This window comes from Triturus cristatus, chromosome 8 (genome assembly GCF_964204655.1).
Source record: "Triturus cristatus chromosome 8, aTriCri1.1, whole genome shotgun sequence".
In the NCBI taxonomy this organism is placed as follows: Eukaryota; Metazoa; Chordata; class Amphibia; order Caudata; family Salamandridae; genus Triturus; species Triturus cristatus.
This window is the reverse complement of record NC_140591.1, coordinates 223,082,260-223,100,765: the sequence shown is the minus strand read 5'-3', so window position 1 is coordinate 223,100,765 and position 18,506 is coordinate 223,082,260. Positions and strand designations below refer to the sequence as shown.

The 18,506-nt window shown below is 45.9% G+C and overlaps 1 protein-coding gene across 1 annotated transcript in view; it reads left to right on the top strand.

Moving 5' to 3' along the window:
* Positions 1-18,506, top strand: part of MRE11 (MRE11 double strand break repair nuclease) — a 453,446-nt gene that overhangs the window by 242,923 nt on the left and 192,017 nt on the right. Inside the window, exon 12 of the mRNA XM_085621402.1 lies at positions 2,748-2,854. Coding sequence (XP_085477528.1) covers positions 2,748-2,854 — 107 coding nt within the window. The remainder of the gene's footprint in view (positions 1-2,747; positions 2,855-18,506) is intronic.

Here is an 18,506-nt window from a genome sequence, read left to right as displayed (position 1 = left end):
CGTTAAGCAGCTTGCAGGTGGTCCAAAACACAGCCACTCATCTTGTTATGAATGCCCCGCCAAGAACTCCCTGCCTTCCCTTGCTTCAACATCTACACTGGCTGCTCAACTGCAAGCAGGCTAAATTTAAAGTTTGCTGCATTGTACACAAGGCCTTGCACAACAAAGGCCCTCCTACATTTCCAGGAAACGTAAGCTTTATGCTCCTGGCAGGTCCCTCAGGTCGAGAGACAAGGCGCTTCTTGTGCTCCCTCGGGTGAGGAAAACGAGGCTAGGCAGGAAATCTTTCTCCTACCTCTCTCCCTTTTACTGGAACCAGCTTCCCATCGACGTGAGACAGTGCCCTGACTAGCTGCGTTTTAGACAACTTCTCAAAACTGCTGTATTTCGATAAGGTCTGTTTGCCTGGCTAGTGCTCATCCTAAGCGCAGACACACAAAATAAATAAAATGACGAAAATTCCACTTGTTTGATAGAAAATGGGGTTGATTTGTTATGACACACGTAATGGGTATAGTGTGCCCTTTCCTCAGTAAGAATTGGGCCATTCAGTACTGCTGAACGTTTCCTGCATCCTGTAATTGCTGCTTCTCAGTAATCCACTTACCACCGTGATAGCCTTTTGAATTTTTTATATTTCTTCATCTTTTCAAAGCCCAATTTGCTCCTTGTATTTTTTTACCCTTGTCTACTGCTCTCTTCGCCTCTCTTCCTACATCTCTCTATCCTCATCTTGCCTTCCCACCCTTTATCTCCCCAGTGTGTTTCTGCTTGAGATAATATGATGTGGTTAATTGAGTTCTACCCCTTATTTTGGGATTCATATAATCGAATTGTTCCTCCCATGGCGTATAGCCTATTTCCTGTTTTCCTCTACGAGTGCTCACTTCCTATAAACAGGCCTTTAAATCTTGTTCTTATCTTGTCACATTTGCTGTACATTCAAAGGCTGAGGTCAAATGTCAAGGCTCTGTCTTCCATGGGAGCTTGGTGTTTACTTTTCTTTCTCTGTCTTCAAAGTGAGAGGTTGTATGTGGCAATCTTACTGTGGAAGGAAAGGTTTTATTCTAGCGCACAACAACAATTTAAATGTCAGTAAATGAACTGTTTAGATTATTCAGAAATTATCAGAATTTGGAAAGCACAAATGAAGCACAATTCTAAAGTGTGGTGTAAACACATTTTAATACGATCAAAACAAATCCACTAGGTGATGACATTTTCACACATTACCATTTGTGTGCTGTATACCTTTATCAGTAAAACTGAATGTCTGTCCCACTGTAATGGTGATTACAATTTAAAATGTGTTCTCTGTAAGGGCAGTGTGCGACCGCACCATGCATACACCACTGCATGCCCCTCCACTCTACGACACTCCATTCTATGATACTCCACCCCATTCTATGACATGCCACCCCACTCCACGATATGACACTCTATTCTTCGAAACTCCACTTCATTTCACTTTACTCTACACCACTCCACTTCAGGATACGCTGTTCCACTTTACGGCATTCCACTCCATTCTATGAAACTCCACTCCATGTCACTGCAGTCTGCGCCATTCCACTCTACGATACACGACTCCATTCTACTCTATAACATGTCAATCTACTGTCACCACTCCGCTCCACTCTACGTCCCTCCACTCTAAGACACTCTACTCCACTCTACTCTACGACAGTCCACACCACTCCACTCTGTGCCACTCTACTACACGCCACTCCACTCTAAAACTTGCCATTTCACTCTAAGCTCCTCCACTCTATGCCTTCACTCTACGTCCCTTCACTCTACTCCACTCTATGAGACTATACTCCCTCCACAGCACTCCGCGCCACTATACCGCACTCCAATCTAGGCCACTCCTTGCGACTCCAACATTCTCTATGAAACTCTGCCACTCCATTCTATGACTCTTTAGTCTATGACACTCTCCTCTACTTTTTGCCACTTCACTCTGACATGGTAGTACTCTACGCCACCAAAATCTACTACACTCTACGCCACAACACTCTACTCCACTGTACGCAACTCCCTCTACCCCACTGCATGCCACTTCACTCAACTCTATGCCACTGTACTTTACCACACTCTCCTCCACTCTACGACACTCTGTGCCACTCCCCTCTACGACACTCCACTGTACAACACCATTCTCCACTCTGTCTCTCCACTCTACGCCCTTCCACACTATTTCACTCCATGACACTCTCAGCCACTTAATGCTACTCCACTCCACAACACTCTACGCCACTACACTCTGTGCCATTCCTCAACACTCTACTGCACTCCAAGACACTCCACTCCAAGACACTCTACTCCAATCCATGACGCTCTACGACACTCCACTCTCCTCTCCGCCATTAACCTTTAGCCATGCTGTACAGCAGCCACTCATGAGTACAACATGGCTAAAACACATTGGCAAAGCTAATAGCTCTTGAATCGGTGAGACCTATTGGCTTTGCCATTACTTGTTTTAGTCGAAAGCTTGCTGGAAAAGTTAAGTGCTTGGGCCTTCCTGATAAGGTTGTAATTTGTCTCTGCTGTGAATATTGGGTCCGGTGAGTTCCAGAGCATGGGCCTCTGAACTGCAAAAGATCTGCTTTCATGCTTTTTTCTGTTTGAAGGCTCCTTGAGACAGAGTTGGAGTATATGTTCGGCTCTTTCAACATCTTTAGCAAAGAAGGTTGATGGATGGGTAATTATAGAAGTGTAACCTGTTTGCATGTGTTTTCTAGGAGATGAAGAAATCAATTTTGGAAAATTTGTTACAAGGCCTAGTTCAGACTCAACAACACTGAGGGTAGAGGACCTTGTGAAGCAATACTTTCAGACTGCAGAAAAGGTACATTTTACAGTATCTTATCATTATTACTACTACCATTGTTAAGTTCTGTATCATCTGTTAAAAACCCACTGTCCTTTGAGAGTCTTTATTTTCTTCTTTTGGCAATTAGTCATAATTTAATACTAAAATGGAGATTATTTAAATGTGCAAAGAATCAAGTATGTACTAAACGAAAATAAAGCTAGCTCATGCGTCAGGATGTGTTTTATTACCATTGTCGAACACATCTGCGTATAGCCAAGCATTGAACTGATACTGAACTTTCCAGTTCGGACTTTCTGTGACAAGTATGTGTAATATACGTGAAGCCAAAAATAATGTTTATAGGTCAAAGGGTAATAATAGTGATAGAAACACAGGATGAAAAACCTGGGCTTTTACAAATATTGGCTAAATCTTGATGGAGTATTTTAAAGTTTACCAGTTTTCATGCTTTTTTTAGTAGATTGATTTAATTAGCAGGTGCTAGTAACTAGCATACAGTATATCGTACAAGTCATAGTGACAGTGGTAGATGCAAAATGTACAGTATCCCCGATATCAATGACCATTGAGACTACTGACTGTTTGCAGAAATCGTCAGCTACCAAGAAGGAAAACTGCATGTTCCAAAAACTGGAAACCGCCTCATCCCCAAGAATCTCATTCCTGAGTTAGAGAAGCATAAGTCCAGACGGTGAGAGACCCCCTGAAGGCCCTGGCTTAGAGAAGGATGTTGGTGTATAGAATAATTCTAAGTGCGAAAGTAGGCAGCCTCAGATGACGCAATCATAATGCCAGGAAGAGATATATTACGAAGGAACAGTCAGGGGTACTCCTAGGTGCCCCAAGGCCAGCTATGGGACCCATTGGCAATGCACTCCATGACTTCCAGGATGCCGGCCTTCTCCTCAGCATATATTAGAAAATCCTGAACGGTTGTGTCCCGGCAACCTGCCAAAGGGTGCCGTCTTAGACCACGTTTTTCCTCTCTGTGGAGCACGGTAACGTCTTCTTTTTATGACCTCAGACCTCCACTGTGCAATGGAAGGGGGTGTACGTGACTTCCATTTCGTCGCCACTGCTCGTTTAATCAGAAGTAACAAAGCTAGATCCATAAATCTTGTTATGGTATTTTAGGTCGAGCCTAGGCAGCATGCATGCGCTGTCTGCAAGACCTGCTGTATTCAGTAATCCTGCATGCTGCTCACCATAGGTTGAGCTGAGTGTTGCTCTTCTTTGTTGCCTTGCGTTTTTTGGCTAAGGAGCACCGACCAAGTACAGTTTTCTTACGCTTTTATTGCTTCTCTTGTTTGGGAGAAATATTTTTCTCTACACATTCATGAGTGCGTTTTTCACAAGTATGACTGATCTTAAGGGCGCTTTTCACTACTGCTACTGTGTGTCCAGCTCTCTTGCACTCTTAGTGCATGCCACGCTGCTGCTCTCCTCCCTCCTCCTTTTTTTGGTTGCGGCACCCAGAGGAGCCCTACTGTGTGCCCTGCCCTCTGGTACTTTTCTTGCATGCTGCGCTGTTCCTCCCCTCCCTTCTCTTGTTTTTTTTATCTGATGTGGCACCGGACTAGCAGAACTGTGTGCCCAGCTCACTCGTACTCTCCTCTTGTTAGGTCTCGGCCTGGCGAAAGCAGCGTGTGCGTCTTGGAATCGATTCGATTCCAGAAGTCGTGTCGCGGCTCCGCCTCCAATTTTGATTGATGCGCGTCGTTTTGCGTCATGGATGATGCAAAAACACAGTGTAATAATTGCACCGGAGGCAATCATTACACTGAGGATTGCCACCCTGTCCGCTTTTGGCCCCTCCCACCGGGATTTGATCTTTTACTGGCGGCTTTACACACTGTCTTTTAAAAGACAATACGCACACTTTTCTTTACATTGTCAGCGCCGTCGTCTTTGGCTGTGCTTGTTTTTATTTGCATCGGCTCGTGCCCAGCTCGGCCCGCGCTTATTTAATGTGCCTTGATTTTCTTGATTTTTTTATCACTTATATGTCTCATGTTCTGTTGCCTTGGAATTAGGTGGTGTTGCATTATTGTAAAAAACGCGGTAAGACCTCGTCGTGCGCAGAAATGGTGCAGAGGTTTAAAATCTGCTACCTGCGAACTGTGGAAACCCCTCCGTATTACCCACATGATTGGAAATTCTGCTGATCCTGAAGGCAGTCAGGTAATTACTGCATTGTGGCATTGCCCTCATTGAGTTAGCCTGGTACTCGAACAGGGGGTCGGTCAATGGCCTGCCTGGCTTTTGCCCTATAGACCCCCCCTCCTGCCTTGGGAAGCAGGCATGTGGGGTGTAGTGTGTTGAGTTTTGGCACAGCTGTGAACAGGACGCGCCCCTCCCTGCACACAGCCTGGCTCTGCGGGTTAATAATTTCCTCCATTCTGCTGTTCACGAGTGACGCGATCTTGGCTCTGAGGACATGGCATGGTGTCGGTGTGCAGTGTGTGCTGCGTTGTAGGTGTTCTACGGGGGAGGTGGCAGTGCAGGTAGGAGGGCCCTGGGCCTCATCCGGGTCCTGGCGGGCCGAGCTCCTCTGGGGGCATCGTGCGCACTATTTTTGACTTGTGGAGCCTCCTGTGTCGGATCGGGTTACTCTGGCACAGATGGTGGCCTGCCTCCGGGCACCCTGGCACAGCGTCCCTCACCGCTCTTTGGGCAGCATGCTCACAGCGGGGGGACTAGAGGCATGTGTCCGGTGGGAGCTGCAACTAGACGCCGCTCAGGAAACCAATTAGTTAAAGCTTGCATGTGAGGCCACCCTGGTGCAGAACAGAAGTCGGCACTGATGCTGCAGGGCGTGTGCACAACGGTGTGTTAGTGCACGCATCCGTCCGGCTGGAAGGGGGAGAGGGGCGCTAGACCAGAGGTCTTCAAACTTTGTTGCGCTGAGCCCCCCTAAGCTAAATATTTTGAAGTCAGGCCCCCCTCCAAAACTTTATGGCAAGGACAGGAAAAGCTGGAGGAGCAGGGCTAAGCACAGAGGTTTGAGCATGTGACTCAATTTCAGGGGTACTTTTTCTGCAGCTCATAACCCACAGTAATGTGAAACTTATAAAAGAGTAAATGCTTGAAACAAAAACAGAAATTGACCAACAAACACTACTCCCCATAGTTGGGGGGAGTTGTGAGCCCCTCACACTCCTGGTCCCCAGTACAGCACCAAATGCTTCACTAATGATATATGAATTCCTTAGTAGCAGGCAGTCACATGTTCCTCTTTCACCCCTTTTCCCACTGTGCCTCGCCATCACTCCATTCTTGACACAGGCTCTCTATACCTTTCAGAAAAAATGGCTCCCACACGGTGTCCCTTCTGAAGCAAGGGTTCCCTATACACTAATGCTAGCAAGGAATATGAGCCCTGATGTCTCTTTTGCAAAGACACCCATGTGCTACCCATGAAACGAACCCTTGATGGAAAGTAATTCAAGGCAGCATATAGCAAAACTTTGTGCTACTTTGGGAAACTATCCAATACAAATCCTGACTTGCTTTGGATAGTAAATCCCAAGAAAACACTTTGCATCAGGGTTGCATCCCAAAAGTAACACAAACCTGTTGCAAAGCATTAGTAAATCTTGTCCCTACAATGGTGCTGCGCAGCCTTGTATTACATTTGGGTACAATCCAGTGCAAATTGTGATTTGCACTGGATTGTTAATACCAATACACTTTGCGTTAGGTTTGTTTAAAAAAAGTAACACAAACTTTACGCAAAGTCTTTGTAAATCTGAGCCTAAATCATTGCTGCAGCCTGTCTTAAGCTGTGTGTAGTAAAATTTTAAAATAATGACACTCACAGTGCTTCCTGCCAAAAACAGGGACCTTGTAGCATTATAAAACAAAATCACTATTCCCCACTGCACCAAGGAGGATTTAATTCTGACTCTCACACACACACACAGACATCTGCAGCAATTGCATTAACCAACTGAGATTTCATCCTTTACGAGTGCCTTTCCCACTAATTAATTTGTGTGTGTATTATTTTAAATGCAGTTATTGTAAAGTTGAAAAAAAAACAGCTACTGAATATTTTTTTGTTCTTTGTAGGCCTGTAATTGACCCTGGCAACACACCAACTGATCTCTGCCCCATGCCAATTAAAATCACACTTTCCATGCTTTTGTTATAGCCCTTTGGCTGCGTGTAAATGAAGATAGCCTTGAAATGGGATAAATAAATGAATACGTTCGCGCTTCCAGACCATCTTCATTTACACTTCTTTTCTGAGACATTTGTGCCCCCCTGAGAATGCCGCCACGGAACCCCAGGTGGGCACACCCCACAGTTTGAAGACGTCTGAGCTAAAGAGAGTCCAAAAATACCTGGTAGCGCTGCTGTATTTGTTCTTCCAGAGGAATATGCATTTGGAGGCATAGCTTTTCAATAATTAGGGGTGTGTGAGTCTGAGATTTCCTAACCAGCATCAAGGTGTACCCAACTAAAATCAATGGGAAGCTGGAACTCCTGGATAGTGGTAACAGGAAGGGTCAGGAGCATGCATTTTCAGTTATTTAAAAAAGTACGCCCAGTCAGCATTGGAGCTCAATGAGATAGTCTTGACTATGTTGTCCACTGTAGTCCAGTTCCTCTTTACAGCAATGTAGGGCAGAAAGGCCACGGAGAGCAAGCTAGCATAACCCAAACTTAACATCAACAGGCCACGCTTAGGGTGAGTAGCGGCAGCAGAGTTTTTAGTAGTCCAGATGCAGCAGAACATGTGTGGAAGAATTGAGGAATCACGGAAAGCAGGCAAGATAAAAGCATCAATTTGTAGAAAAAGCTGCAGAATACCAAACAACATGCAATAATAAGGCACCTAAACCTCCAGGAAGGGAAGGTTTGGAACTTCCTGAACCATGAAACCGGTGAACTCCATGGAGAGCTATATAGCAATGAACAAATTATGTCTCTTTCTTTCTCCTTTTTAATAAAATATGTAGAAATGGTTTCACAAATCTACTGATATGAACATTATGTGCAAGGATTAATGTGCTGAACGACATTGTAATTTGTTTTGTACTACTAAGATGTACAATGCCCATTGTAAGCTTCAAGCAGTAAAGTTTTGAGCTAATGTTTCTTAGTGGCTGTGGATGTAGTCGGTTCAATCAGTTATTTGCCAGATATGGTATGGGGTATGCAGATGGCAGTCGATTATGAAGTGTACCAGATTCCAGACATTTCTGACAGGTGGTGGGGGGGCCCACATCTACAAAAATTCAGTTGGGGGGCTCAACCTAAAAAAGTTCGAAGACCTCTGCTTTAGCTTTATCTAAAAACAGAAGAGCTGTTAAACAAACAGGGCTTAGCACCATTCCCATTGCAAGAAGACTAACTTTGTGTGTGAACCTCAAACTAGCTTATCACAAAAAAGGAGATGTCTTATCTCATGGTAGAAAGCAAGATGCCACTACTTAAATGTCTTCAATGTATCGCTTGTGGAGCTCCTTACTGACTAGACTTTCTTAATTACTACCACGGATAATGCACATTGAAGTAAAGGTTGCACTCCACTCGTGGCTGAATCTACATACATTCCAGTGCTCAAAGCCTGTGGCCAACTAGTAGTGGACCCGCACTCCCCCAGAAGGCCTGGCTACTCGTCTCTGGCTACTCCATTTCCAGGCCTTACTCTGCTACCTTTATATAGTGTGTTCTGCTGCTTCCAATGGGACCATGAAGGGCAGTTACTACGAGGGCTACAATCAGTTTTTGCCCTGTCAGGCCTCCAGCTGTACTACCTGCATCTGAAGTACAAACATCCAGCAGGCATAGGTGCTTTGGTGACTGAAAGGTTGTACACAATTTTAAATACCTCATTGAAAAGATGGGTTGGGATTCACCATTGTCCTCTGCTAAAATGACTTGGGTGTGCATGTTGCGCAGCGGTTGGGCATACCTCTTAGATCTGCTTGGAGGGCAAAAGCCAGACCACCAGAACTTTGACCCCAGTGACAACACAGGAAGAGACATCACATGGCCTTTGACAAAGTGACATCACGTCTTTGCTACTCAACTAAACGGCTATCAATATATCGACCTCAGAAACATGTATGGCTGAGTGGACCTACAGGGAATCGAACATTTGACCATGGGATCAAAGACATTTTGAGATAAAGAATGAGGCTGGCACAGCTGTCAGAAAAATACACACAAGTACTTTTTCATCATGTAACTGCGCTAGGACAGCGGCACCTTTTCAGTCGCAGTTCTGAAAAACACGGACTGTGGATAATTAGCAAAAGAATACACAAACTTGTTCAATGGCGGCGTTAAAAATCTAGTGAGCACCTGAGTGTTTTCATCCACTGGGCTCTGATCTGTATTTACAGATTTCTATATCTCAGCCATTTGATCAGGAGAGATGAGGCACAGAATAACTCATTTTACTTTTTACTTAAATAGAAAACAGGCAGGCTGACTGTGTGTATGCAAGTGTGCTGTTTTTGTGCGGAAGAGGGCACCTTTTCTTTCCGTTCGGAATTGCTGTCATATCTTAACAACACAAGGGCAGCCAATGTGTCCTGCATGCAGAGGGGCAGCTAGGGACACATTTCTGGGTGGCTGATTATTCCATCAGTAGGCAGAGTGGAGAGACAGGGGCTCTAAGAAGTAGTGAAGAAAGAACAAAGCGTCATTAACAAGCAAATGGTCTTTAAAAGACCTGCGAAGTACTCAGTGAAGCTCTGTGTGTTCCCGGGAAGCTGTCTCAGCCACACGCGAGGGGGGTGGGGGGAGGTGGCTGAAGCCCTTTGAGCTTAATTGCCATTGCGCGCCTACCTGCACGTCAGTGTCTGAGAGGCAGGTTTGGACCAGACCCCATCCCTTCTCAGAGTCGCCGAGAGAGCTGAAGACCGCATGAAAACTTTTTTTTGTTTAAATTACAAGAGTATGGCACGTCGCAAATGTACTTGCGACATGGGACGGTGGGAAGGTGAGATTTTAAGGTGGAGCGCGCGCCCCCCTCAAGATGATGTTGTGCCCCCCCAGGGGGGGCGCGCCCCACAGATAGAAGAACTCTGGTCTAGTGGCACAGCGATCTTGGGCCGTACTTTTGGGTATAGTCCTGCTACTGAGAGACACCTCGTGGAATGGAAATGCACAGACGTCTTTGGGTTCAATGTGCATCGCCCTGATAAGACTCAAGAAGTAATAACCTAAGGTGTTCCTGATCAAAGGGGGCATGGCCCTGTTCCCTTTGAGGAAGGCCTGAGGCTGATTTTCATGTGGTTGGTACCCTATTGTAACTGCACAGATGAGCTAAAACAGTGTCATGTAATAGTACTATTTTAATTGCCAGTTGTTCATATTGGTTTACTTATTTCCATCGATCACTTTTTGATAATCGAGTCGCATTAAGTAATATAAGTGCGCCCTGACGTGGGTCTCTTACTCTCTGTGCCATAGAACCTCGAACTACATCTGACTGATGAGGTCTAAGAAGGTCAAGACCAGGCTATGGCTTTTTGCATTCCTGTTGAGAGTTTATATGGCCCAGTAGTTCAGGCTGGTCCGTTCTGATTGGGCTAGGGCCAAGGCTGGTTTGCATGTGGTTGGTCCACTTCTGTAATGTCAAGACAAAGAAAAAAGGTGGTACAGAATGCACCAAAAGTGGTACAGATTAATTCAAGTATCTCAATTGATCAGATTTAATCTAAATAATGTCATATGATGCCTTCAATAAGGAAACTGCTAAATAGCGGTTATGCAGAAACTGTACTGTTCTAAACGGCTTAATCTTTTTAAATAAAATGTTGTTATACATTTTACACTATGAACATCAGGAAACCACAGCCACATTTCTTTCAGCCATTCCCCTGTATAACACCCTCTCTCTATTGGTGTAGGATATTTTATGACTCTGTCAGACTCTGCAACACATACCGTGGGCTGTCTAAGGATGTCGCTAAAGATTGATTCTAAATCCAGTGCCCCTTGATGAACACAGTGGTGCTATTGACCAATTGTTGGTGGAAGACACTATCAGTTGTGAAAACTAATAACATTTGGTTATTAAAAAAAATCCAGTGCCCCTTAAATTCACATTAACCACCTTTCACAGGGCGTCAGCTTTATAACGCCAAGTTCATATGCTTCAAGGTGGTACATCTCAAAGTGTCTCAAGAGTATGTGGTTTACATCTCACTCGAGGGCTCATTCTCACACTATTTATTTTCCAGCAGTCGATATAGATCTCAAATCTCCGCCAGCTGGCGGTTGATTACACACACATTATAGAGCACCTTCATGTTTTCCTGAGTTCTTATCCCAGCATGGCATTTTCAGAACGTGTTATTTAGTTTACACCACTCCCTTCCCTGAAGTGACTTTCACCTTTGCACCGAGGTCCCTGTGCGAGAGAGTTGAAACACATATTGCACCGTTTGAATAACAAGCTCCGAAATCTGTAGCAGTTTATATTGTTATACTTTTTTTTGCCGCCTGTGTTACATTTAAGGATTGTTTCCAGAGCACAGCTTTTCTTTTTTTAGGTCAAACTTTCGAAACCTGTTGTATATACTTTGGTATATACTTCTGTTTGGGCTTACAGCCCGCCCACTGCTTTTCATTTATTTGTTTGTGTCCTTTAAACATTCTTGCTTGCTTGCTAGTGGTCAGTTCTTCCTCTTTGTCCCTCATTTTTGTCTTTTGTTTCCTACTACAGAGCAAGGACCAAGTACAGTATCTTTACAGTTTGGTCGTTTACCTCTTCGCTTAGGGGGCAATTTTTTATTTTATTTCCTGCTCCTGTAAATGTTTCCCTGTGTTCAGCTTCGGCTCCCATTGATGATTGTTTCTTTGGTTTCTGCACAGCGGCATGGGAAGGCTCTCCTTCGCACACCTGCTTCCCCTGCTTCCCCTGCCTTTGGAATTCCAGGGTTATTGAAAACAGGCCCGTATATTTGGTGGCTTTCTTTTATTCACACAGTGTCCGCTTTCATATTTCGCCATTGTGCCATTTTACTTTATCATCAAAATACAGTTTCTTACGGGGCATGTCTGTATCCTTCGGTACTCAGGTGTTAAGTGGAATGTCTTCTTCTAGTATGTCCCCCAGTTCTTTCAGTATAGTCAACCAGTATTGCTATATCACTGAACATTTCCATAGTGAGTGGTGGAATGACCCCCCACGTGGATCGTCCCAGGGTACACAGGTGAGCAGTGGGATATTCCCCATCTTCTGCATCCTGTCCCTTGCTATGTAAAATCTGTGCAGAATTTGAAGCTGTATCAGGTGGATGCATGCCTTAATGGCCACCTCCCAGGGGTGAATCAGCACTGCCTCTCAATCCACATCCTCCATATCACCAAGCCTTGTTTACAGCATTGTCTGAGGTGTACAAGGCCCTCAGGGTTGTTATTGAGGAGGATAATGCCCCTTCCTCCAGGATCCTGTCAGCAGGTGGATGTCAAGTGGAGACAAGTCAAGCAGTGAAGCCCCGACCACAATCTCTGCCCATAAGGCATGTCAAGGCTGGTTCTATTTGCAATGTTGCATGTGTGAGAAACCATATTTCTCTTGCAAATAATTTGAGCTCCTCCTCAGCCATCTCATCCCCCAGGCAGACTATGTGTTGCATCTGTCAGCCTTGGGGTGGTCTTCCCCCCAACCTTTTGCCTATCTCCTCAACATTTTGCCTTTCTCCTCCATTTTTTGGCTTTCTCCCCCATTTTTTGCCTTTCTCCTCCATTTTTAGGTCTCGCTGAGCCCAGCGCTTGCGCTGGCTCGGAGAGATATTTTGTAAGGGGGATTTTTCAAAGTGCTACCGCTGGCATAGAGCTACAGTGCACGAGGCGTGCACGCGCGCAAAGCAGCCATATGGCTTTACGTAGCTCTCCCTCATAGCCTCCTCACCGCCCCCTTCCCTGCTGCTATTTCACACCAGTTGCACAGAACTCCCGCTTCTCCCTACCCCCGCCCCCCTCCCATCGCGTCTCGCGGCCGCTCGCGCGGTCAATGCTTGTTTTTTATCTGTTTTATTTCGCGGCCGCGCGGTGTTCCTGTTACGGCCGCGCGGCCAATATCCACTCTAGAAAATACTCTTTTCTATGTGAGCTACATATAGGAAGCAGAAGGCAGCCGACTTGCAACTTGGTTCACTACTGGCATCGTTGTTAGGGCGGGTCCAAGTTCATCAGAAAAGTATCACTTCTAGCAAATGACTAAGTTCGGCTATTTAAACTAAGATTCTAAATTGAAACGCTCCCAGGTTAGAGGGAAAACATTTTTGAAACGTGAAACTTTTTTGTTCTGTAGTTGTTGCACTAGTTACTTGCCAAATATTTTGCTGGCTCGGCTCGTGCTTGGGCTCATTAAACCCAGACCGACGCCTGGCAATGCTCTGGCTAGGCTCTCCTTGTTCATTTGCTGGCTTGTCCCCCTCTAGTAACAGCACGAAGTTCGAAATTTCTACAAATAGGGATCGCCTAAAATGCCAATCAGCAAATCATTTACTGGTTGGCATGGTTTTGACCCATATGCTTTTGGTATGTGATGTTCCATCCACCCCTGGGTGGCATTTATTAAAAGGTGGCTTTCCCTTTAAATTATTTACAGGCAAACCGTCTCTCTGACAGTTCAAACTCATTGGCAGACAAAGAAAAACTTAAATAGCTATACCCCGTTGGATTTGTAATGCAATTACTTTGATTAAGGGAAAGAGCAAAGGGGTCTGCAACCTTACAACACAACCAATCATGTGATGCAACCTTCTTTGGACACCTTCATCTTCGTTAACGTGGAATACCCCCACAATGTATTCTAAAAGGATACCATGACCCAACAAAAAAAAAAAAAAGACAGTGAGTGGCCCAAGCATACCAATAAAACGGTAGACTTCCAAATAAATAAATAAGCTATTTAAAAGTAATTTTTCAATCCACACATGACCACTATCGCAATGATGCAAAAAACAACAGTTGATGGACAAAATGCAGAACAATGTCATAGGTTTCACCCTTCTTCAGCCAGGATAGCTTGATTCCAGTGGCATGGAGAGCACAGGCCCCACGTCTGGGCATCCCCGTCCCACTCGGGATGACAAATGCAAAAAACAATCTATCGCAATGATGGCTGAAAGGGCCTTGTAAGTCCCTTGAGCAATTTGTGGCGGCTCTATAACCAAGTGGGGGACTTTCGTCAGGAATGATCCCTAATAGCCAGAACATTTCAATGCTCTTGATTTCACATCCTCCTCTCGTACCCATCAGCATCAAATAACAAGCATTTGCAATGCAATAGGTCTCGCATTGACGCGAGTTTGAGCTATTGGCATTGCACATAACAATTTGCTATTAGGAAATGCTATGGACTTGAGGTTTGGAAATCTCAAATAGGAAATCCCTATTTGCGACTTCCTATTTTGTGAATCCCAAAATGCGATTTCTACTGGGATGCCATCTAGGCCTTTGTACATTAGAAAAGACAGTTTTGCATTTCTTATCAGCCCAAAATATCAATTCGGAACGTTAAGAAATGCAAATTCCTTTTGTAGATACAGGCCTTAGTCTCAATGTTCAACAAGGAGATGGGCGGTAGGAGCCACATTCAGTTTTCACCTTACCGTTATTAAAAAAATTACCGTGATCAGGGTGTGGTGCAGTTATGGAGGGTAGGAGGGGTATGCCTTGGTATGGGTCTCTTTGTATATTGCTAGGTGGTGGGGTTCCACCAGAGCTTCTAGTCTCTTAATAATTTGTCCTGTCACCTGTTTGGACCTGGAGTTTCCCTATTACTCATGGCCTTCAATGCCTTAGAGAGCTCCTCGGGTGTGAGTTCCCCTTCCAGTATCTCTACCATTACTCTGTCCAGCTGCTGGTGTGCCAGCCTTCTCAGGAAGTGCTCCGTTTCTGCTTCCTCCCTATGCGGCCTGATAATATTACTCCACATCCTGGATTATCTCCTCCGTTTGGGTAAGTTTAGCCCCTGTGCTGGTGACTATCTCCCCCACCCATCTGACTTCCTCCTCCCTGCGATTCAAAAGGCATCAAGCCTTGTCTCCTACTTCATAGAGCTTCTGTTGCACCACATGGTAATGGCGGCGGGCCTCCTCCTCCACTGTATTGCAATACTCTGTCTTGGTCGTCTTCAGGAGTCTGCTTGTCGCCTCCTACAAGTTGCTGAGCCAGTTGCCACTCTAGGAGCTGTACCTGCCTTTCCAGCTCTAATATTTTACCATTTCTGTACTGCTTCTTACAGGCTATTATCCTCTGCAAACGGTCTTCTAGGACCGTTATTAGGCTTCCAATATTACCCCTGAAGAATCCACCATATCTTTATTTTTTTCAAAATACACTGTTGTATCTGCGCAGATCTGCGTGATCACAGCTGGGTCCTACATTTCCCTGGTGTTGTGGTGCTATTGGGGTCTAACTGGTCACCTGGGAGCTCTCAAAGTAATCAACAGTGGTGAGTAGTCAGAGATTCTCCTTGCCAGGTCCTCCGAACCCTCGATTGGAGGCACCAGTCCTGTTGGGCTGAGCAGGAAGTCTAGTTGTGAGAATGTCCCATGGGCCCCAAAGTAGTAAGAATAGTCCATGGCAGTGGGGTGTGTCAGCCTCCAGACACCTGCTAGCCTGAGCACCGGGATGAATTTGGTTAAGCGTGTATAGGTGGCAGTCTGTCCGATCCCTGTTGAGACCTATCTGCACTTGGCAGCAGTACATCATTCCAGTCAGCCGTCCCACCAGAGGGATTGTATGACCTGCACCTAACAGTATTGGTCCTCCTTTATCCATCGCTGCCTGCTGGAGCTGTGGTAGGGCATAGACATTGATGAGCATGTAGCCCTATGTATCCCTGGTTCTCTGGCACCATCCCATCTGGGTTTCACCCATGTCCTTGTGACCTGGAAGGGGGAAGTTCTTCCTCGCTAGGATAGCGACCCTATGTGAGCCCCTTGTGAACGCTGCTGTCCTAGTGACACATAGCGGACTCTTCCCAAGAACTTGCACTTTGTGCCCAGGTGGTGCGTTTCCTGTAGAAAATCTACATCCGGGGCTAAACATTTTATGTACTGGGGTAGCACTCCCCTCCTGATCTTGTCCCCTAGGTCATTCACTTTCCAGGAGAGCATTTTAAATCAATTAGGGTTACCTCCTCCCCCATCATGTGGTCCTCACTCCTGTGCTCTTTCCACCTCACCCCTCTCAACATCCCCCATGCCCAAGAGATCCCTGTTGTGAGTTTCTGCTATTAATTTAACCATCCACAAACTAACATGAAGTCCCCCACTTTACATTTCATCTCTGTAAGTGAATAAATGCTTATCTCCATCTCAGGAAAGGTCTGTCGCCCTTCCACCCCACAAGCTCTAAAACCAACTTTAACTTAAGACAATGTTTTGGATGGCTATGTGTCGCCCGTAGAGAACCTTCCAGAAGGGTGTGTTGGTGTTGTGTCTATACCCTACCAGTGGTGGTGTTCCATGTCCACCTATCCCTCCTCCAGTCTACCTAGACAAGAAAAGTGTATATCAGCTCCTCCTCAGTGTAGTCCAGGATCCTGGCGCCACCCAGTGCCCCATAGATCTACTGGCTCTCATTGGGCCAGTCAGGGCAATTCAAATAATGACAACCACTGTCATTGTGATCACCTCAGTTCCCAAGCCAAAAGGGTCCAGTGCAGAGTCCGCCTCCGAGTCGAACGAGACGCGTCAGGGCCCCAGACTGGCTGCTGTTGTGGAATCTTGAGAGTAGCAATTTGACTCCACTATTCTGTCCCTTTCTGTTCTTGCCTGTCACATTTCTGCCCCTCCTTCGCCTCTTCCTCCTTCTCCAGCTATCTCTAGATATCTTCCGATGTCTTAAATACTATGAGTCCTTATTGACTACCCAAAGTTTAGCTAGGTATAGGAGTGAATATGAGAGGCCTAGATGTCGTAGTTTTGCATTTATTTCCAAAAATGAGTCACACCTCCTCTGGACATGCAGCATGAAGTGAAGGAAGGGGTGGCCGTTATTGCCATCTACTGTCCAGGGGCCATGCGACCTGGCCTTCTGCAGGATCCGGTCCCGGTCTCTAATGTTCAGCAGCCTTGCCATCACTGGTCCCAGAGGTCTCCGCTGGGCTGGCGGATGCCCCGGGACATGGTTCGCTCTTTAAACCGAGAACAGGCCTGTTGAGGGGGGTGCCCATTGTATACATTATCGGTGAGCCATTGCTCCTCATAAGGTTCTGGTGATTTCCCCTCAACCTGTTCAGGTAGGTCGTTCATCCTTATATTGTTGCGGTGGGAGCGGCCCTCTGCATCCTCTGCTTACTCTTGGAGTAGCTCCACCGTAGAGGCCAGTTCTAGTTCAAAGTACTTTATTCGGTTATCATAATCAACAAAGCGCACAGAAATAAAAAGAGTGTTTATCTCCTTCATTTAGAACAGATCAATGCGAAGTTTTACATTGCATTGTGAATCACCAGTCCGAAGGCGTTGCGTACAAAGTCATCAATGTACAGTGCATATGAAGATCAGTTGATGCAATGCCAGGGAGTGCAAATCATTCTAACTCATCTAGTTCGCTAGAGTGCAAGATTGTCAAGGCGCAAGAGGCAATCAGTGCAATACCAGGGGGTGCAAAATATACATAGTGTAAAGTGTCAGTCGTAAAGAATGCGTGGTTAGCAAAATTATACACATTTTCGCTATTAAGAAAGCTGAATGGTATAAGAAGTTTGCCTACTTGTACCATACCTTGGTCAGGTAACGGCTCACAGCAAACACAGCAGGGGTACAGGTGTCCCATTTCAATATCCCCAGGGCAGTTAAATAAGGATTCACCACATGTTCAAACACACTGGCTAATCCACTTCAGGCTAGAACCAAGATGCTTTGTGCAGAAGAACAGGACATGTTCCACTGTTTCAGGAATCAAACCAGAGGCCAGTTCACACTGCTGAGCCTTCATTTTGACGTGGTCTGGGGATCACCAAGCCCACAGCATACTCCATCCCTGTGACCCTGGAGGCCAGTTTCCGATGGTCCATCCTGAGCAGTCCCAGATCTAGGACTATTCTATCTATCTTGGCCTCTAAGAAGGATTCTATGTCCATAATGGCACTCAGGATCTTCCACAACCGGTCAGCTTGATTGGCCAGGGCATCTCCCATAGACCTTATCATGAGCTCCCCAGCCCTCATATCACCATGCTGAAACTGGGCTTGGTGTCCTTTCACTGTGGGGGTCTTGTTCTCCATGTTTTCTGCAAGAGTATGTCTATCTGTGATTCACTATTCTGGTTCTCCTCCACGTCTGTGTTGCTCCTTTCTGTGGCCCACAGTGGTTGTGTCCCAGCTCCCAGACTGCTCTCTTCCTGTATTCCGTAGACCCATTTCTACATTTAGCTGAATTGCCAACTGTCCTGCCCAGGAGTCGCCAGTCCTCAGTGTTGCTTCCTGGTCGAATTGCGCCCCAGGAAGGGCCCTCTGTTGGCTCACGGCATGTGGGACAGGGTAATCTGTGCCAGTGTCAGTGGGGGGCAGGGTCTTGCTTGCCACCATTCCAGGACCTACCTCCATTCTGGGCCTCCGGTCCCACATAGGGTAGGTAGTCAAGTAATGCTGTGTAAACACATTCCACACTGCATTCCGGCACCCAGTTTACCACTGCGACACCCTAACCGTCCTGATGGAGAAAGCGGCAGTTCA